General features: G+C 33.8%; 1 protein-coding gene across 3 annotated transcripts in view; it reads left to right on the top strand.

Moving 5' to 3' along the window:
- The window catches only part of LOC110377458 (protein doublesex), a 143,430-nt gene that overhangs the window by 98,618 nt on the left and 22,000 nt on the right, over positions 1-22,812 (top strand). For 2 of the 3 annotated variants that reach the window (XM_049848454.2, XM_049848451.2), the window contains one exon: positions 4,251-4,465. In XM_049848454.2, the coding sequence (XP_049704411.2) occupies positions 4,251-4,465 (215 nt within the window). Of the gene's footprint in view, positions 1-4,250; positions 4,466-22,812 lie in introns of those variants that run through there. The other variant, XR_007511928.2, reaches the window with a different exon arrangement.

Genomic DNA, 22,812 nt, shown 5'->3' with positions numbered 1-22,812 from the left:
TTTTTTTTGTAATATATAAGAGAAAAAAACATTGAGATGCTGAAGACTGAAATATTTAACCAGATAAAGTTTAAAATGGTTCAGTAGGTCATAAGATAAACCCTAACGTTTTCAAACAATTTGGGTGCCCAGTGTTTTTGTTTTCAGTCATCAAGGCCCCGTAGAATATAAAAATCTACATCGATGTTCACTCCCTAAACAAAAATGAATTATGTTAATCGTAAGTTAGGCAAACTTAAGAAGTGCGGGACGCGATCCCTTGTGATCTTAAATGAACCGGTCATCAATTATGTAATTTATCTTCTTCATAAACTAGTAATTCATATAAGTATCTCTTAGGGCGACAGCTGTCAGTAACTCCTAGCCGGATATAGCTTTATTAAATAATGATTGAGTTAACTTACGGATGAACACTGAAGAGCGACACAAGACTTTTAGGTAATACTTAAAGTATTTTTTAAATCTGTTTAATGCATTTATTTTCCATAACAAACTTAAACTGCTAAATAAACAATACTAAAAACTAAAAATAATACTATATACACTTAAAGTTAAATAATATTTGAGTATTTCATAGTTAGTTAGTGGGTTAATATTCCACCGGGTGAATTTTAATTTGTGGGTTATTTTGATTATAGGCTCGCAAATTATTGCTGGGCTTGTTCCGAATCTTAAACATAGTTTAAACCATCTGATAGTAGAACAATTCTTTCATGCAGTCTTTTTATAGATGTGAATATATCCCCAATTATAATTAATTGGTTCAGAGGCTTTCAAATCAATGGTCACTGGTATCTAAGTTTAACCTGGCAATTCGAACCATCAATATAAATTGGCCATAGTTAACAACGAGTGAAATTAATATGACATCTCATACTTGGCTGCGTATCAAAATATGCTGGATTATGCCAACCTTGACATTTTGTCGACTGTACTTATTTAACTACCAGGAAATATATGTTCTGATTATATTTTATTGTCATCGATTAAGGAGCTATATTTTTTATGTTTTTGAATTATGTTGCTAGGTCATTGACTTTTATGGGTATTTTTTATTAAGTTCATGACGGTCAATTACCTTTATCTGACTCGGGAGCTTAACAGTGCATAGGTATGTCACCGGAAAATAACAAGATCACATATAATTTAAATACTTAAGAAAATAATACACAAAATCTTTGGTGGACAAAATACTTTTATAGATAGACTTTTTAAAGAAATTTTAGCTGTAAGTATATGATATTATTATCCTCTTGCCAGATCTGTCGCCAATTATCCTTGAGTAAGCGTGGTGATGAACGCTCATTCTTTCTTTGTGTGAGAAAAGGTAGTTCTGTAGTGGGACAATATAAAGCCTAAAGATGATCAGTCAGATTAGGGTAACTGGGTTGAGGCGGTTAGATAGGCAGTCGCTCCTTGTAAAGCACTGGTACTCAGCTACATGCGGTTAGACTGGAAGACGACCCCAACATAGTTGAGAAAAGGCTAGACAGATGACGAAGATGAGATCAGTTGAACCTACTGATTATGAATAAATATTGAAACTCATACAACAGTTTGTTATTTCCGCTATTAAGTCATATTAATATCACTGTCCTGTTCTAGTTTCTAAATAATATTAACACAATGAACATCAAAGGAGTTTGAGTAATGACTCGTATCGAATGCACGACAGTGTTAACGTGCTTTATGTGCGCTTGCGCCTAATAAATAGCTTAGGAAATGATCGATGTCTATTTAATTTGCGATTGTTATTTTGTTTTTTGGTACTGATAATTTTATTAATTGCAGTATGTATACTCCAAATTAAGAGGTTTTTGGGAATATATTAGAAAAATACGAGTATCTGTATTTATTCCTGTATTTTTTGAGCAGGTGTTGACTATCGCATATTACAATAAAAAAGACATTTATTTATTTACATTAAATATTTTACTCGTTATGCGTTTATGGCACTATAAAGATGAAATCGAAACAATGTTATTTTCTTAGTAGTCGATCTAAAAAGTTGCGTAGTAACAACCAGACAATTTTACGTTTTGTTTGTTTTGCAAAACCGCGATTCACATCTCGTGGTTGCGCCCGCATCCTGAGGGAGCTAATTCATAAACCCGGATAAACAATATCCTATTGCATTCCTAAGTTACAAACTATTGACATACCGAAACTTTAAAAAGAATAAGCAATTTTATAAGATTAGTCAAGTTAAACAACAGATTTTAAGCAGTGGTATGTTAATGGATAATTTAGTCTGCAAAAAAAACATTAAAAAGATAAACAGATGTCATGTTTAATGTTGGAAAGGAATACCTACTTAATAAGAAGTGTAACGAAATTAAAAAAACACTTAAAATTTTAATTAATTGATGACCAATTATAAATAAATAAACAACAATAAATTAATTAAAAAATACAAATGAAACGCGTAACTTGTACGTTAAAAGCTACTCATCATTTACAAAGTAATCGATTAAGAGTATCGAGATCGCTTAACGTCGTAATCGATACTCGGCATGTCAGTTCGATACATCGACTTGACAGCTATTGCTACTGTGTTACTTGTTGGCAATTTTAAATGTCTAAATTAATTATTATTGCTTGTTTTTGTTGAACAAGCGTTGATAAGCGGGCGTTTTAACCATTCAATTGGGGAACTAACCACATAATCTTTATTTAAAGACAAAAAAAAAAACGTTTCTTTCCGAATATAGATTTGCGTAATTAGTCTAGGCTAGTTAGCCATTCTAACTAAGGTAATAATTAGGTTGCCCGGGTAACTGGGTTGAGGAGGTCACACCAGGGTGTTGTACAAGGAGCGACTGCCTAGCGCTCAGCTGCATCAGGTTAGACTGGAAGGAACCCCAACATAGTTGAAAAAAGGCTAGGCAGATGATGACTTTAGGCTAGTTATCCAAAATGAGACCAAAATATACCCGATTTTGTAACCTAAAAAAAATACTGACCCTACCAACATAGTCAATTCCATGCGCATTTTTATTGACACGTCAAAACGTCTTTATATTGTCATCTGACACTGACATCGCTGACATTTTCGTCACAATTTATGATGACGAGTTTTTTTGAAATTTATCTGTTTGCAAGCGCAGTTTATAAGTTATACGGACAGATTTACATATTATTATGTTTTTGTGTGTTTGTCTGTCCTGCTTGTTGTTGAAGCGGATTTGTGACAAAAGAAATTGATGAATTGTAACGGTGATTCGATTTTGTTTTGTGATGTGTAACATTGAGAGTTTATTGCTCTTACTTTAGGGCACATAGAACTTATGAGTAGATATTATTTGAACGATATATTTTTTTTTTGTAAAATGAAGAGCACGTGGTCAAGCAGCATTCACACAGATCGATCAAAAGTTGACGAGGTCGGTCCATGGATGGGTGAACATCTTTGTCATAATGAAACACGTTTCGGCATATTATCTGCAAACAATTTACGCACTGCGGATGAAGAAAACCGGATTTCTTCTCTTCATTTGTTTATTGCATTAGTACAGATTAGTACTTCATTTGTTTGTTGCTAAGTAAAATGTTATTTGATTCTATGTCCTTATTTGGACCCAGTCTTAACTTTGCTTCTGTAATATTGTTTGTTTATACTTAAACGAGTAGCAGCAGTACGTACGTTAAACAGTCAATGATTTTTATTTGAATAACACATTATATTTGGGAATGTTACAAGTTTATTTATTAGCTAAGATAAATTATATTTTGTTGCTAGCTACTTAGCTTTAAAAAATTAAGAACCTAGAAATTGGAAATAGTGGTTTAACGAGGATTTTTGAATTTGCACCGAATTGAAGTCCAGTTCAGCATTTATTTGATACAATACCTGACGCTAGTATTCTGCATATATTCCTCCGGTTGACAACTCGTAAAAGGTTTTGATTGTGTATGTGCGCATTTCGTGAATTCTTTGTAAGTAAGCAGTATGCCAGTGTTTGTAAGTATAATTTCACTTCATGTGTTCAAAATCTAAGAAAGATCCAATCAGTCTTAATATGTAAGTCTTACATTTTTTGTATGAATGATAAAATATCTAAGTAAACGTGTCAGTTTTTTCTCCAAATTTGGCTAAGAAGTGTTTAAAAAAAGCTTAAATTATTAATATTAAATTGGAGCCCAACTTGGACTAACAGCATACATGCCAATAGCGAAGTTTCAATAAACCCGGTGCCGTTCACACGACACCGATGCGATCGACTGCTCAACTAACACACTTATCATTGCAGCCCACTGGGTGGTCCACCAATGGCGGTTGTACGAGCGGTCGCTGTGCTCGCTACTGGAGCTACAAGCGCGCAAGGGCTCGTACTCCATGTGCTGTTCGCCGAGGTACGTGCTGGCGCCGGAGTACGCGCCGCACCTGCTGCCGCTGCCCCTCACCACGCAGCGCGCGTCGCCGCCGCCTGCGCACTTGTAGCGATGCGAACATGCGCCGCTTCAGGTAACACCTTCTATCTACTAAAATTTACTTATATCTCTGTAAACTTCAAAAATTCCGCTAAGTATATATTTTATGGCAATCAAGCTGATCATCGCGCCGCGTTTTCACTTGTTAACCTAAAAAACTTGTTCATAAAGCTCATCAACATTTTATTTTTCGCATAATGATCAAAGTAATAAGAGCAAAGTAGCGATTGTATTAAAACTTAAATATAGTAACTATTCCAAATATAAATTATAACAAGATCTCTCAATTTCCTCTTAAAACCTCGTAAAAATCCCATTTCAAGTTAAGCCGCGTAAACTATAAAATACGTCTACGATTTACGACATACTTGAAATCGATCAATACTGTAATACACCAATAGCCTTTACTTCTATTTTACAAAATACATGTTTTAATAGATTATAAATAATTATTATCGAGATCTATGCCTCTATGGTTGGGACACCAATAAACAATCAAAATAGTTGACAGGCTTTATAGAGAGGCAGACTTGTCCTATGATGCTTTAAGAAAAAAATAAAATGCACCACGTGGAAAAAGTAATTAAAATTATGATTAAAATACAGGGAAATAACATAGTCCCACTTTTGTAGTTCAGTGGAATTATATTGTATTTTTTTTTTCGAATTAATGAATACATAGAAAAACGTTTTCCTACAAATAGACTTATCTTCTACGTTTTCCTATGAATCGTGCTAATTAAAAAAATACATCTTGATTGATAGCTCAATTGCTACTTAGGGAAGGTACTAATTAACCGTTATTTATCACCATTGTACATGCCACTACTTCTTTCGTTGCTAATCTTGACATTTTTAATTATATCTTTGTAACTGGTATGAAGTATAGCCAATTCTGAACCTAAGCTAGAATTAGAGCTGCCTCCATTTTATTTCTTTTGAATCGATTTATAGGTCTGACCCTGTCAACTACAAAATATATTTTTATTATATTACGAGAGTATCTCTGTAGATTTTTTTGTCTTGTCTTAATGAAACTTAATCCTTTAGTTTATAGGTAGTTCAGTTTACTTACCTAAGTTTTTATACATTTCTTTGTCGGTAATTCGTACACTGGACACGCTTTTCCTGCCGTTCCCATTTGCTACTTTATATATCAGTTGTTTTGCTAACACTAGAGAGCTAGGAATATGAAATGTATGTGCTGTATGGGGCTAATGTCAAAATTACTGCCAGAGAATGCCCTGTGGCATTAAGTCCGCCAATGTACCATTTTTGTGCATAAAGAATAAATAAATATTGGAACTGGCCGCTAGTCATTACAAATATGTACCTACAGAAGCTACCCATTATGACGTGTATAATTAAGCTAATTACCCAACAAGCTTTCCTCACTGCCGCACTTAAATAGCCGAGCTGAACATCATGCTCCAACAATTTTACGTCTCACACTAATATTTCTAAAGCTGCAACCATTAAAACGTGTTAAATGAACACCTAGCCATACTTTAGTGGCAAATAGTTCGGTCCACAGTGGGCAAACTTTAGTGCCCATCACTAGTTTTCAAACTCCCTGAATGGGCCGTAAAATGGTGTGTCAACGGCAAAATAACGTATGTTGTCCAGGACAGTGTTATTAGCAATAAAGCATAAACAATAGTGTGCTCTAAGAATATGCTCTGACGTTATTTGGCACAAATAAATAAGTGTAAGTTGTTGGGTAATTGTGTTGAAGTGCCACCCAAATGGCAAACGTGCCGTGGTACTAGACATTTTGTTCATGAGTCTATTACAATGGGCTGTTCTTTTTTTTATTATCTACTACTGATTCTAAAAAGCAGCTAATTAAAAATCCTAGATTTTGGCTCATCTAATACCTTATTGTCTAAAGGATTTCCCTGAAATAATCTTAGAACCCTTTTGGTGTTCATTGTATGAAAACATCATAACAGTATCAGGTAAGCTTTAATTGTTTTTGCTTTATAAATAAATGATCTAGTTACCGACTGCTTTGCAAATCTTTCAGCAAAACTTGAGAACTGTCTATGCATAAACAGAATATCTACCTCCATATACTTCCATGTATCTAATAGAAAATACATAGACATAACAGTTAGGCGTTTGGCCATAAAACCTCGCCTATACTTTGCATATAAACCATGGGCCCATGGGCCAACCACGGCTGTTATACGCCATGGTGCAGCCGCCATTACCATACACCCCCCACCATGGTGCTTAGATATCACAGCTATGCTAATTACTGGTTTATAAACTTGTCCATATATTATAGCAAATTTATTGCAGGCTTTTTGTATTTTATGTTTTTTTTCTCTATCAATACTTTAACTTAGCTTTGCGTATATGACGTGTTTTAATTGACATGCCTTCACAACTTCTTTTCATCAATCAGATCTGGTTCTGTTCCTGTGCCTAAATAATGAAAACGAAATAAATATTTTCTTAATTATGTAGTTGAAACCAAAACCAAAACATACCTAATCTTCCATTATGTGTGTCCATTGTAACAACTCATTATGGTACTAAATTATATATTTGTAAAAATATTATTTACGTATACTTCAAAATGCCATTCGTTGCAATCCCTGGCTTTCCTACACCAAAACCTTATTTTCACCTGAACTCGTCCTCAAACAACCATTCCTTGTCAGTAATCTGACATTCATATATCAATCGATGACGATTGAACTTCATCTCAAGTGTTCATTTGATGTAGTTTTAATCTGGATTCAACGTTTTGCTGAAAAGCAATGAAGTGGTTGATATATGCAGTTATCCGTGCCAAAATTTGACGGAAAATTCTTTAACTGTCCATGTCTGATGTATAATAAAGTATAAGGAAAGATACAGGAGGTTATTATATGAGCGAAGACGTAGCAAGCCACAAAGGTGGCAAGGTTGGTCCTTCGTGGAGGATTATAGGATTAAAGCCCACGCCCTTTCCCAGGCTCGGCTACAATCAGAATATTTTAAAGACATCAGAGGTTGCATCCAGTTATCCATTGATGCTACTTGTAATGCTATCCAGCATTGTCACAAATGAGAAAGGATAAAAATAGTCATAAAACTGTTTTGATTATTTAAGAACGTCAATTTGGATATAAATAATCTCTACATATATAAGACGTACCTAACAACATTTCAAGAGCTGTCACCATTCCTTATCTACCTCAGATTGCTATAAGATTGACCAAATTCACTCCGTCAATTAGGCAAAACAAAAAACCTAGAACACAAAAAGAAATCTAGACAACACTGTCTTATCTGCGGAAACAACTGATCTTCACTATAAATCGGCCACAAGGTCTATCTCGTATGATCACTTGACTAAAGCCGTAAAACTTAGGCTTATTACTCTGACACTTAATAGCAGAACAAGGTATTCGAAGCATAACAAAAACGATCATTTATCATCTTTATGAAGATCTTGCATGATACACGGGTGGTCCTTTTTGCCGGAAAAACCATGTTAGAAAATTTTATTGGCCATTTCCTTTCATATACATGATATATACGGTGTATAGAATTATCTTTTAGTACTACACTACTTACCATAGATACTGTAGATAAGTTACTTACTTAGTATGCAATGCTTGCTGTAGCATACTATACAATATGGCTGTCTCTTTGATAAGGGTAATAAAATACATGTTTTTCATTGCTGGAATTATTTGGTACGTATATTGAAGCCGCCATTTGGATATACATACCAACCACACAAAAAGGTGTGAAGCTATACACAAATGTCATAAAAGTTTATTTGTTCTCTGAGACTTCATATTTTGGAAACCCATCCATAAAATAGCTGTCACTTGACCTCGAATTTCTAACTAATGGAGTTGCAGTTTGGTTCCTATTTCATTTTATTTCACCATGTATGTATTTAACTTTTAACCAATTTCCTCACACAATTAAAGCTGGCATAAAAAAATATGTACGCAAGTCACTTCTTAACTAGCTATAAAATTTTGAACGCCAGTGTAAAACTTAACTTACTCAAGTAAGTGTTAAGGGATCACGTTCGGTAAACAGTATGAATTTCTAAGACCTAAAATAGGAACTTTCTGACATAAAACTTAGAGACACATTTCTTTTTACCGTATTTTTTACGATTTTTCTTTTACAGAGTATAGCGAGGCTAGACTGGCTAATTGGTATCCATTGTTTTGTATTGCGTAATTAGGATTAAACATTGTTATTGTAATCAGACTAGATCATTAGTATAGACGTGTCCTTGCAAGAGAAAAGTCTGTCGATATCAAAAAGAATAACCTTTTTAATCTTAAAACAAAGTTATACTTATATACTCAGCCTTTTTTTTAATTGGTGAAAGCAGTAATTGGAAAACAAATAGTCGAACATTGGGTAAAATTAAAAAAGAGCACACTTTTGCTTCAGGTTGCAATGTTTTGAACTACGTACGATAACTCGGTAACCTAATGAGTAACTATCGATAATAGAGTTGTCACTTAAGCTCTTTAGTCGATATCGAACTTTTTTCATTAGCATAAAGAGCTCTCTCCACAAACACCGAAACTTTCACGTCATATTAAAATTCTTGCTATTGTATCCAAACACTGCGTCAAAATTGAAGCCTTTCAAAAACCGTGAACTGTTTTGACATATTGTGTTTTGCTCCAAGCTTCCTAGCCAGCTACCTACATAAGTTCACATCGCTCGCATACCCGGTAATAAAACTACCGGTACGGTATACCTATCTCGCATTTTCACGCTCGTAAACTCACCGTGGAAAGGGACAGCAAACTTTTATAGCACCCGTCGCTTTTCGCAACAAAAACTTTTATTACCGGCCACTCGTAAATTACGCAGTCTTAACGTTGGCTCGGGGAAAATTTTAAAAAACCTGCATCGATTTTAAAATGCACTTTTTAGTCAAAACTTCACTAAATAAAATTGTTGCATACTAACTTAAAAAATAAATAAAAGTACGACTCCAGGTCAAATTAATTAATATTATTTATCCAATGACCTACCACAAACAGACCCATTTAAAAATGGAACACGGGAACGAGACGGTCGTAAAATGATCGTCTTGCTTTAGGGACGTGCTACATTAACAATGCTAACTGTCGATGAAGAGAAAATTAATTGTGATTAAAGAACTGTCAGAAATTGACTTCATTTTCCTTTGATCAATTTTACCCTATACGCTAGTCTAGAATTACTTGTTCATCCTATTTAATTTCTCTTGTAATTTGGTGGAAAATTAATCTGTAATTTATAACCATAGGCTATGAAAAATGGGTAATGTGGTGGGGTAAGTGTTTAGGGGTACCTAATTCGTTAAACATTTATTAATGATCTATTATTATAAACACTCTGTTGCAAAATAGGGACGTTGACAACAATCAAGCAATGTTCGTTTATACCAACAATCTGAAAATGTATGCAAATGAACAGAAAACATCGATATATTGACGCACTGCCTATTAACATCACTGTTCGTTTGACGCGTCGTCGTCTGCTGATCGTAAAACTTTTCGCGCGTAAACGTCACCGTTGACATTGGCTAGCAGATGCAGCGCTTTGCAGCGCCCCTTTGTGCCGGGACCGTCTAGTAACCATATTGATTTACTGCTTACCGGTATAATATTGTTCCTAAAATTTTAATATGCGTGTTTCTGGTGCGGGGGTCGATGACCTCACAGACGAATAAAATGTTGTTTGTGGATATGTTTTTTATGAAAATGAACAAAAACGTTGAACTTTAAATGTCAGGTAATATTTTATGAATTGTAGTGTCATTGATAATAATTTATTGGTGGGCTTAGAGTCACAATTACTATATGTAAATTAAAAACGTAAAATTGTATGCGTTAATAAGTTCCGAAAGGAAATTCTAATTTCAAAAATGTAAAGCCGCGTCTACACATCATTACACAGACACTCAAGTTTGACAGAGGCAGCGAATTGGCGCGCACCAAACTACAATAAAACAGTCATCAAATGCTTGAGCAAATATCCTCAACAACATTATCTAGAAGTCTAGAACTCTGCCGTGTAGCTATCATAAAATCTAGCCAGACATTCATCCAGCGGGTCCCGTCTAACGTCGTAAACCGTACCTAAAATAAGCTATAAAATATTGTCGGAGTACATTTAAATTTATCTACAGTAAGTCTAGGGTAAATTGGAACGTATCGTGGGCGAATTGTTAGTGTATTGGCAGAGTGTGATAGATATAAAATTAAGGAAATGCAATCGAAGCTTTTGTGTTATTTTGTTATCGGTTCTGCACGTGAATCAGTGTATTGTGGAGTAGTAGTACTTGGCTGTAAATACGTAATTTAGTTTCGAACACGTTTTGAATTTTCATTGCGATTGTTTCTAAAGGTTTTTCATAGTTGTATGTACGACAAAATGTATGTATGGCATTATTTTATTCCGGAGGTTTCGAAGGTTCTTGGTACATACATATTTTGATAAACAATGTCAAATGAAAATTGTTGAATGTATGTGTATATATATGTTCAGCTACGTAATGTCAGTTTTTTTATAATTGTCCGTGAGACAATTAGTAGTGAAAGTTAGAGTCAGTTAGTGAAAAGCTCTCATATCTAAATCTCTTCTAATAAACCACAAAGTAATCTTCAAAGCAATAAAATCGGCACGACTTAATAAAATAAATCTAAGTAAACGCCTGTTTGCCTATAAAATTGAGGAAATGTTTCAATATTGATAAGGTTTAACCGCCTAACCTGCGGAACCCTAGTAAAACAAGTGAAATGGGTTCCGTAGCTCAGGTTTACTGCTTTACGCACTATCTCGTGTTAGGGACATATTGTCCACAGTTTATTGGGTACTGAACAAGTAGTACATATTACTAACTATAACGCGTGCAAGTTCTCGAAGGGTTAAAACTAGTTAAAAGCCAGTGAAAAAGGTGTTTGAATCAGTTCAGTTTTTAAGTTCTTTTTTGGCTCTGAGTCTTTATTTAGGGACTTTACATCTTCATACAAAGGTAAGTAAATCAAATTAGACTGATGAATTAGCTTTTTAGATAGATAGATATACTTTATTAGGGACACCAATATTACATTTTTGATTTTAACCTAGTTAAAATAGGTGACATAATGGGCGGTCTTATCGCTAAGAGCGATCTCTTCCAGAAAACCTTAGGATGGATTAAGACGAGAAGGAAAAGATTATATGGTAGGCAGTCTAGCTGAAGAAGTAGAATTTGGAGGTACAAACAACATGAATATTGTTTGTGCGGGTGTGTACAAGGTATAAGAATCTTATTACGAATTAATTCCTCGCATGTAGAAAACTTATTAGAACCCTTAACAAACTGTGCACGTATAAAGGTGTTGAAATATCACATGTTAATTGGACCGTTTCTTCATTTGCATACTTTGCGGTTTTTGCAGTCATTTGCGGTAAATGATCTCGAATATCTTTTACCATGAGAAAAACTTAAACTGTTCAGATGTCTGTGTTCAGTGTTTTGGAGTCGTCTCGTGTATAGAAATGATGGATTGAGTATAGATATAAGTATAGATTAAAATAAATTTTCAAATCGTTTCAGCAGTTTCAGAGCCTTTGGGTATAAACAAGCAAAACAAAGTAGTTTCCTTTTTATTGTATTGTAAACAAGTTAAAAAAATATTTTTAATTATATTTTTTTTTTTTTTAATTAACAACATAACTTTAAAGTCACATATTATCTCCATTAAAAACAAAATCCAGCACTTTATTTACTAGCCACATATAAGCCACGTGCTACAATAGCCATATAACCCGCGCTTATCCGCAGCACATTTGTCATACTTTTACGACGACATCTTGCGTTGTAACAGAACTAAGTTTAATTGTCCATTAAACACGCCGGATGAGTTCACCCATTTTCCTGAGCCATGAGCCATCTGTGGTTGACTGAGACGCAGATGACTGAGATGCAATGTGAGTGAGCCACTGTGAGTTTCTAATAATGTTGGTGCGAGTTGCCGCTTCTGTGGATTCATAGGTCTGTGTATTTTGTGGTCTTTTGATAGATATAAAGAAAAAATATGAGACACTGAGTTTCTAATAACGTTGGTTCCTGTTGCCGCTTCTATGTATTCTTAGATCTGTGTAATTTTTGGTCATTTGATAGATATAAAGAAAAAATATTTTATTGGTACTGTATAAAACCAGAAAGGACACAGATAACAAAATAAAGGGAACAAATATAATGACCACCATAAAATGCTTTGATACCCTAAGTTTTGCAACCAGAAATATCTACTGAACACCAGAAAAATAAAGTCTAAAAATGTAATAGTACCAGCTATTTTAGTCACGACTTCACTTTAAATTGTATTCGACCACCAAATTTAGTAAATGATCACCAACTCTTGACGACCAAATTAATGTATTATTTTTGCCTAAATAAGTCACTGTGATTGCCATAAAATGTAGGCTTATTACCAAATAAAGTATTATGATGCCATATTAAGTTATGTGTCCGGCTTGCAATGCATGCGTGAGTGTCAGTATGACGAGTGACAGGGGAAAATGGAAGAAAATGACATATTGCGCCGACGCCAAGTAAAATTGGGAACAGGGCAGGAGAAAGAAGAAGAAGAATGTGTTTCTCAATACACTCTTATCGCACTGTTTAGAGGCATGCAATAGACAATTTTCCACGCTAGTGCAGGAAAAGGGTCCCCATAATGTTATTACATTTATTTTATCAGGCCGAACTTATTTTTTTTGGAGTCAGTTTACTTAAACAGGATAGCAAGATGTAAAAACTTTTTTGATGATCATTTACTACTTTTGGTGATCATTTACTACTTTTGGGATAACAATGATTTTTTTGGACTCATTTTGCTTAAATAGGATAGCAGAATTTAAAAACTTTGGTTATAATCTTACTTTAAAATGGTGGTTTAATTTTGGTGATCATTTACTATTTTTGGCTTACGCATGATTTATTTTGGAGTAATTTCACTTAAATAGGATAGCAAAGTGTTAAAACTTTGGTGATAGTTTTACATTAAAATGCGAGTTTCACTTTGGTGATCATTTACTATTTTTGTCTGCTGTTTGTTACTATATCTGGTGATCAGTTAAACATAAGCCCAAAATAAATAGCAACTAAATAACTAAAAAATTACAAAATGTTAAGCCAAGAATGCACAGTCCACTATATTATATCTATCAAGTATAATAATATACCATATATTATATTATCAGGTGACCTGTACAATAGTAAGTTGGCCTCCTGGCGCTGCCTGCGCGTGATAGAATTTTAATGAAAAATTATACGATTAATTAGTTTTAACCTAGCTGTTAAAGCCTATAAATTCACCTGATTGTCACTATCATATACATTCTACTTACATAAAATATGCAGAAACACCATAAAAAAAATATGCAAATTTTCTCAAATACAAACTGTAATACTGACTGCAAAGAGTAACTTATTACTGTTTACAGTTTCGCGACACGATAAAAATAAAAAGTGTCTTGTAATCATGTCACAGTTGGTAATAAAATATTTTATTGTGTTCTCATGGGTATGAACACTTTGATACAAACAAACACACAATTACAGTATGATTGCGGACCCGCTTACTTAATAATTGAAAAGCGTAAATTACTATCAACGGGTTTCGAATAGAGATTGTAAGACAGTCAACTGTTTGCCACACTTAAAAAATCTGTCATCCACAGCAATACTTAGTTTTAATAGAAAGTCGAGTCCAAATTAGCCTTCCTACCTGATAAATAAATAAGGAGGATTCTATCAATTAATCAATGGGCTATAAATGTTCTTAAAATCGAACCAGTACTTCCTGAGATAAGCGCATTAATGCCAACAAACAAGCTATTTTTTTTTCTTGTCTCTAGCTGTTGATTTCCCTCTGCAAACACAGTTAAGCATGTTGCTACTTAAATATAATAATTTCTTCATAGATAAAATACAAACTGTCATTGTACAAAGCCCTACAGTGTTACAAATTTAATATCCCGTATTAATCTTTGATCTAACTCGTAGTGCTCATAAAATCGATATACCGCTTCACCGATCCACGATCGATAATGTGGTCAATGGGCTGGAATCGGTATCTCGTATGGTGTGCTGCACGCCGAAATATAAATTAAAAGACGCCAAATTAAAAGATTTGAATAAAAGAATAATAAAATAGACGAATTACAGCTTATAGTGTAACTTACTTTAATCTCAGAACTCTCTCCCTCTCCTTCCTGATTTTTTTCTTCTCTTCGCTCTATCTATGACATCGCATTCTTGCACATGGCACTACAATCTCAGAATTGTATTATTTATTCAAAATAAAGCTTTAAAACAACTTTCCAAAAACATTGATATTACTATCACTACTCAAAACAACAATCGGTTCAGTTCTAACTCTTCAAAGCTCTTTGTATAATTTGTCCTAACTCCTAAACTATTCGACATTTAACGTTCACAAAACAAAATGGCGAATGTCTTTATTGTCGGGAATCGAATTCAGGAAGTTTCATTTCTTGAAACTCCCGCTCATTCTAGTTTATAACCACTAAACGCTACATGTCTGAAAATGCTTACATTAGCTAGATGGCTTCGGGAAAATAAGGGCCGGTGCTGACTTGCGATTTTGCGACTTGCGATTAGTAGTGAATGACAAAATATATAAAATTGCAGTGTCATTTGAGACAGTTATAGTAAGATCGAGAGTGAGTTTGATAGTGTCTACCAGATGTTACATTACATCTCTTTTTTAAATAACCAAGGGTTAATAAAGCAATTAAATTAATTATGTCGTTAAGGTTAGTAAAAAAACCAATCAATTTTTTTTATGTCCAGTCATTAACTGCAAATGTACACCGTAATTAAAAAAAACGTAAAATCGATAAATCATATTGGGTACATACATACATAATTCTAGGTTTAACACAATGCAATATGCACAAGTGTTATTTACCAACTTGTGTAACAAAAAATGCGTATTAAATGTTGTGGTCAAAAATCGCAAGTAAAAAACGCTTATCCGTTAATGTGAACACAGCCTTATTTATGTAGGACACATTGATATCTTTTCTAGTAACTATAAAGTGAGAATTGTTTAAGTTAATTTAGATTTTAAGTGCTTCCAATTTGTATCATATTGTCATTTAAAGTATTTACTTCGTAGTTATTTTGTACCAATTTGCTGCTGAGTGGGTGTAGATATAGATAAAGTTATAGTAAGTAGATAAAGAGTTTCAGCTATATTTATAATATATTTTTATTCAATCTGCAGTAACATAAAAATAAATAAATATTCTTAGCTTACAATATGAATAAGTACCCTTTTATTGCCTCATTAAGCTTATAAAACTATCAATAAATTACGCAGCTTACAATAAGCTATCAATATAAGACCGATGAACTCTAGATACATCCTTTCGTGTCGAATAAATATGCAACTTAAGAGAAAACCGCTCATTACACGCCATTGCCGCCGGCTATACTTGACGTAACTTGAAGATAAAAACAAAAACTTTACATACAGCACAACTTAAAAAAACAATAAATAATATTGGAACACGAAAGCTAGTATGCCAGAACAAAAAAAAAGTAAAAAAAATCTTAAAAAATAGTTGCGACGAAAAAATCGTAAATTCGCATCGTGTTTTCGGAACGAAACGTTCGCGACTTCGGTCGCTCCTTGCCCATCTGTGCACAGCCTAAAGGTCGATGTACCTTGATAACCCTAACTAGCATTTTTTGTAATTTAAAAAGTGCAAAGATAAACATAAGAAGACTAACTTTATTCGTGCAAAAAAGCAGTAGGTTTGGTATCACAAGTCATTTTTAATTTTAACGTTAGTAGGAACGGCCATGTGTTTTATAAGATATATATTTTTTTAATATCCTAACTGAAAAATACATCTCCGATCTTCAAGAATCACTTGAACATCCAGTATGTATGTTTACATGAACCTTCTGACCGTATCTTACAAGTGGTACTACGGCTACTATCAAAAACAGAATAAAAAGGAAATCGCATCGAGATGTCAGTCCGCTGCGTCCGATATATCGAATAATATCGATTAAATATAATCGAGTTGGGTAGCATTCCGAACCGTATTCGGGCGTCGGATGTCTTTTGCAACATTGTTGCAAGTAAACAAGGCCAAGTTATGAGCGATTAGCGATAAACTTAGTAAAGAGTTAGAGTAGTATAGACGTGTGTTTGTGGTAGCTAGGTTTCCGTTTTATGAATGTTTTAAGAAATTGTTATAAATTGACGTAATAAAATTCGTCCTGATGCCACTTTTTGGTATTTAAAACCAAAACAAAAATGTGAAAGACTGCCAAGTTCGATAATATGGGAATGCTTCGCCTATAAAAGAAGTGAGATCTGAATAAGTACCAAGTTCCACACACATACCTCAGTTAAAAATAGTTACTTTTTAATGATGTTACTTGGCAAGTTTTCATACACCTTGTTATAAACCTACTAAACGCAATGAATCAAGTATTTAATTTTCTATTAAAACTTGCCAAGTAATCATCATTAAAAAGTAACTATTTTTAACTGAGGTATGTGTGTGGAACTTGGTACTTATTCAGATCTCACTTCTTTTATAGGCGAAGCATTCCCATATTATCGAACTTGGCAGTCTTTCACATTTTTGTTTTGGGTGGGATTTCATTTATTTTTGTAAGGTTGTTTATTTTATTTTTTTCTTATTTTTTAATTTAGATTTTTTAATATGCACTATGTTTCTTACAAAGAAATGAACTAGATTAACTAAATGGACTAGATTTACCAACTGACTGACATGACATGTTATCATATACTTATTATGTTCGTGGATCAAAGTTACACATTCGTTATTTTCGAAAGTGATTCACACTTGGCCGTTTTCAGATTTTTACTTTACTTTGACTAAATACAAACCTTTGTACCATTCGAAGATATATTATATAAATATAGATAAATTTAGTTCGTTTTAGTTCCTTAGGGGTATAAATTTACACCGGGTATAAAACACCTTCATTATTTTGAAACCGACTCACACTTGGTCATTTTCAGATTTTTCCATTTACCTTGACATAAAGACCTACCTCCATGCCAAATTTCAAGTCAATACGACCATTGGAAGTGGTCTAGGTTTTTGATGAGTGAGTCAGTGAATAAGTGAATCAGTCAGTGAGTGTATAGTAAAAATAGCGATTTTCTGACGTCAATTGCTCAAGACCTACAATAGGTATATTAATGAAATTTTGTATTTTAGATAAGTGAGGGAGTCTCAACAGATACTAGAAATTTGATATGCGTAAATAAAACAGATTTTGAGTTACAGGGGGGTCGAATTTGGCCCGAAATGGTTCGTGTAATATAACCCACGGCCGGTGTGTCGCTTTTTTTGCTCGAACTTGGCGGACACACTGCCGTGTGTCTAGATATGATGGTGTAGAGATGTCATTTGACCAAAAATACTGCGCTGTTATTTATCTGTGCGAGAAGGTACGCAAACATTCAGGAATCTTTTGATATTTTGGTTGAAAGTAGCTATTATCTAGCCTTACAATGTGTCTCTTCCAAGTTTTATCAAATTCGGTACAGTTGTTGGCGCAAAAAGAATAAAAAATATACACACACTTGCAAACTTTCGCCTTTACCTCTATAATAATATAGATTGTATTATGATATTAATTCACAATATTCCCGAAGTTGCTATACAATTATTTCATGCAAATAATCCTCTAAAAGCTGATAACTTACATCCCGAACATTTCTCGTCATATAATTACCAACAGGTGCGTGTGCGCAGACGGTTGATTCATTCACGGTGACCATGCAAAGGACTTGCCATCAACAGTTTAGGCTAATTTCGTAAATCCTTTGACGTTAATCGCTTTTAATTTGACAACAAAACAATGATCTGCTGTCAAAGAAAGCAGGAAATTGTTGAGATTACTCGTATGTTTATTTGTGGGAATTGGCGAATTATGATAATTTTTCAAGTACATTTTTTATATTATTTTTTCTTATAAAAATTTGAATGGCACCATGGCATTTTGGCAGATGGATGCGTGATTTAAAAACTTATTTCTCAAACTACCTAAGTACCTTATAGTATCAAACCATCCAGGTAAAATAGTAGTTACTATTAAACGTTTTCATAAAACTATTGTTTTCATCTTTTAATTTTCTAGTACCTTCTTTTTAGTATTCCTTTTCAACTACCGATCTCTATTAAAATAATCAGCAGTTTATAAATTACACCACAACTACCGTGAAGTCAAAATGTCGCGTTATTGTCAACAGGTGTGCGCTCACGGTTGATTCATTCACGCGGGAATCGCGGATCAACGGCCGCCATTATATCAAGTTCCTAATTTGAAATTATGCGGCCAGGATTAGATTAGAAAGCATGCGACCTTCTTGGTGTGATGTCTGTATGAAGGTGTTATGGCATCTGTGGTATTTAAAAGTAAAAAGGAATTAGAACGATGAAGTGTCAAAAAACATCTTTAGACCTTGTGTTTTTGACTCGAGTAAAACAGTGGCTTTAAAATGTTAAGTAGGTATCAGTTTTTCGGATTTTTCTTAATCTACAAATATGGATCAGGTAGATCAGTGATATCTTATTTTCTTCTTACCTCACCAGAACAACATATTTACCAATCAACCTATACTCCAAATTCTTACATCTAAATAAAGTAAATATAACGAGGTCAGCCAACTAACAGAGATATAACTTCAACCCATAAATCATTTCGAAGCCAGTTATCTAACTTAATCTAGATAGTTAGCGCTAAGATTTACCGAGCTCGCAATATGAGTTACGTTCAATTCTTAGAAACTTGTCTACTGGATTACACTCATTCATCCCGTCTTTCTAACTATCATGTCGTATTAAGATGTTATTAATCATTTTAAGGAGTAGCTCGTGGTTAAGTGACAGCCTCTCCGACTTTCCGCGGTTGGTCCATGGATGGGTAACCATGTTATCATGACGGCTTCCGAGCTTCTGAGTTACGGAAGGCACCTTAAATTCATCAGTGTCAGCTATAATTTGAACATCCTTAATTGTCGTTACGGATAGTCATTAAATCAGTTCTTTAAAAAGTACAGAAAGAGATATATAAGTCATTAAAATGTATCCCTCAATACAACATTCAATAGCTTAAAACTCATAACTAGTTTCTTAATAACTACAGACACACTTTAATTGAGAGGAACGGAAACTTCAAACTTTATGACGTTCCTAATATTTCTACTAACAGTCGCACAATACAAATCAAAAGGCGAGCAGTTGACAGGCCATAAATCACATTAGTCTATATGTCTGTATCGCAATTCATGAAGACCACCATAGCAAGACTATTCTCAAGAGTTTACGAGGACTCCTAACTATTTCCTGCTTACACGTGTCTTTTAGTAGGGACTGATTTCACAGTGGTAAACTAAGGTTATGAAATGGGGAGTTAAACCGAGTTTAATATAACCTGTGAATTGATATAATTTTGACAATAGCTACATGTAAGCTGTGTAAATTTTTTATCTCTGGTAAACAAATTAAAAGTTAGATAGGTTAATGAAGAGTCGTGGTGGCCTAGTGGGTAAAGAACCAACCTCTCGAGTATAAGGGTGTGGGTTCGATTCCAGGTCAGGCAAGTACCAATGCAACTTTTCTAAGTTTGTATGTACTTTCTAAGTATATCTTGGACACCAATGGCTGATAAAAAGGTGAAGGAAAACATCTTCAGGAAACCTGGACTATATAGTCTGAAATCACCAACCCGCATTGAGCAAGCGTGGTGATTAATGCTTAATCCTTCTCCACGTGAGAGGAGGCCTGTGCCCAGCAGTGGGACGTAAATAGGCTGTAACAGTTTAACAGGTTAATGATATCGGCTGTTAATCGACAAGGATAGTGTGGGTTTCTAAATAGACCAGTTTTCTATGGAACGGTGTAAAATAAGGGTTTTATCGGACAAACGATTAAAAAGATATTTCAGTGTTAGATAGCCATTTACCGAGTGCAGTGTTCGCCCTACCTGTATCTCTGTAATTATCATCCGATAATTAGGATATCAGCTCGCTTGCCTGCATAACTTCTTACTCTCGTGCCACACACTCTCACGGTTTCCCGCCAACTGGCCATAGAGTATAGTGTGCACTCTCCGCGTCGATGCATCCAACGAGACGACAGATATCGGTGATAATACAGTATATCTACACCAAAGAAAGCTGCTTTTTATCCAGGTAGTTCCTACGGGACTCGAGTAAAACTGCTGAACTAAGTTTAACTTAACGGTTAGTTTGACGGTACAACCAGCCTTTAAAATCTAAAGCGACCAAGTGTTACGTTTATTACTTCTCGCATATTCTTAAGCAGTTAAAAGTTAAGTTTTTATATATTTTTAACGCGGACACAGTTCTCAATCGCCACGCTTGTTATAAGTATATTAAATATTGTAATAAAATATACAATGTGTTCCTTTAAGAAGAGCCGTCAATATGGATGAGTTTTTATGAGTTTTCAATATTTAATGTTTTGCTTCTGATGTAATAATATTAGGCGGATTTTTTTCTTTAAAAAAAGTACAACTAACACAGAGTTGGTTCATTTGTTTGGACGCGCTAATCTTTGGTGCTGTTAAAAATATTTCTGTTGTAGATAACTGGGTAAAACGAAAAAAGGTTTGTGTGGTCAGATGATAGATAATAATTACATAGACAAAATAACAATGATTTCAGAAGAAAATAAAACAAAGTTTCACATTATTATAACTTTCTACAAAATTATACTGTTTCACATTATTATTGTAGTTTCATGTAACTTTAAAAATGTTATTGCTACCAGAATCGTAACTTAATATTGCTTATATATTCTATTCATATACAGTAACTTGAATCAGTGTAGGAGTTAATAATTAAACTTTATATCTTGTTTTGAATGTTAACTAACGTATACTTAAATGTTATATTATTACTTAATTTAAACTAATTCTTATTCAAAAAGATACATATTACCTAATTTTATGATCCAGTATTGTCTTTTCGATATATCTAAGTAGAGACTTTATAAAATGACTATTGAAAGGGAAACTTGTCATGTGTAAAAAACATAACAATTTTATAACCCAGAAAAATTACTTGAAGTATATGGAAATAACAAGTCTATAATATCTTCAAGTCCATTCATAAAGTTGACCCTATTCTCAAACCATTCGTAATTGAGTTACGACAAGATTTATCGCCCAGGGGACGAATCCTTTACAAATCCACTCGACATCTCTCAAGAGCTGTCAAAAGTACACGATATAAAATTAAGATGAGGAATGAAATAATGTTTATGTTGACACACACTGCGGGTTGAGGTATTTTGGAGGTTATTCTGGCTGGCTTACAATCGCACAAATTCTAAGAAGACTACAGCGCTAGCTATTGTTTTTTATTTTACCAAAATGCGTTATTAGTACAAATGTAATATGGGTCCCCTTGGTTAAATAGCGGAACATTTGAGTAAAGTAAACAAGTTGAATAATTTTTCAAACCTGCACTTGAGGTCTGAATATTTGTATTTAAGTAGAATGATAAGAAGTATCGCTGTTTTGGTCGATAGCTGCTTAAAATTAGCTATAGCTTTCCTCGTAATAGAGACATGAATCGAAAATGCCCTTGTTTTTAAGTGTTGTAAAGTAATAAAGTAATTTCATAAAACAAGTCAATAAATAAGTAAAAGTAAGGTCAGTACACAATAAATCTCGCATTGATGATTTACAATCGCCTTCTTCGAAATAGGTCCACTCATTTCCGAGTAATTGAGTTGCGAACAAACATACAGAAATATTATTTATTTTATTACTGTAAAAAGTTGAAACTGGCCTTTCAAGTACGCATGCAGAATATTTTAACAGGTTTTTTGCTGCATTTAGTGAATTATTTTCTATTTAAATGTTTTTGAAGTCACCCTTTTGGTAGGTTTGTCGTAAAACTTAACGACCGTGATTTTTATGGGCGAGTCCAAGTCACCTTTGGGTCTTTGTGGGGGAACCACATATGCATACTAAGGGAAAAAAGTGAACTAGTTTTGTTTATGTTTGCACTTAATTATTATGATGGTTTATGGAGTAGTAGAAAGGCCATTTTTTTTTCAATCCATCCAGTTGTTATAATTTTATATCGTTGATATATTGGGGAAGTAATGCCTTTTTGTGAGATAAGGTTGAAATATATATTTTTTTTATTTAGAAAAAAAAATGATTTATTGAATAAGAGGAGGACAAAAACAGTAATTTTGTTTTTCCTATACATAAAGCACAAATATTATAGAACACAATTTAAGCATTTAAATAAAAGACGTCTCATTACATACCTATTACTACAAAATAGAATATTTCATACA

The sequence above is a fragment of the Helicoverpa armigera genome, chromosome 20 (genome assembly GCF_030705265.1).
Source record: "Helicoverpa armigera isolate CAAS_96S chromosome 20, ASM3070526v1, whole genome shotgun sequence".
In the NCBI taxonomy this organism is placed as follows: domain Eukaryota; kingdom Metazoa; phylum Arthropoda; class Insecta; order Lepidoptera; family Noctuidae; genus Helicoverpa; species Helicoverpa armigera.
Note: the sequence above shows the minus strand (reverse complement) of the source record. Positions and strands in the feature narration are given on the sequence as shown.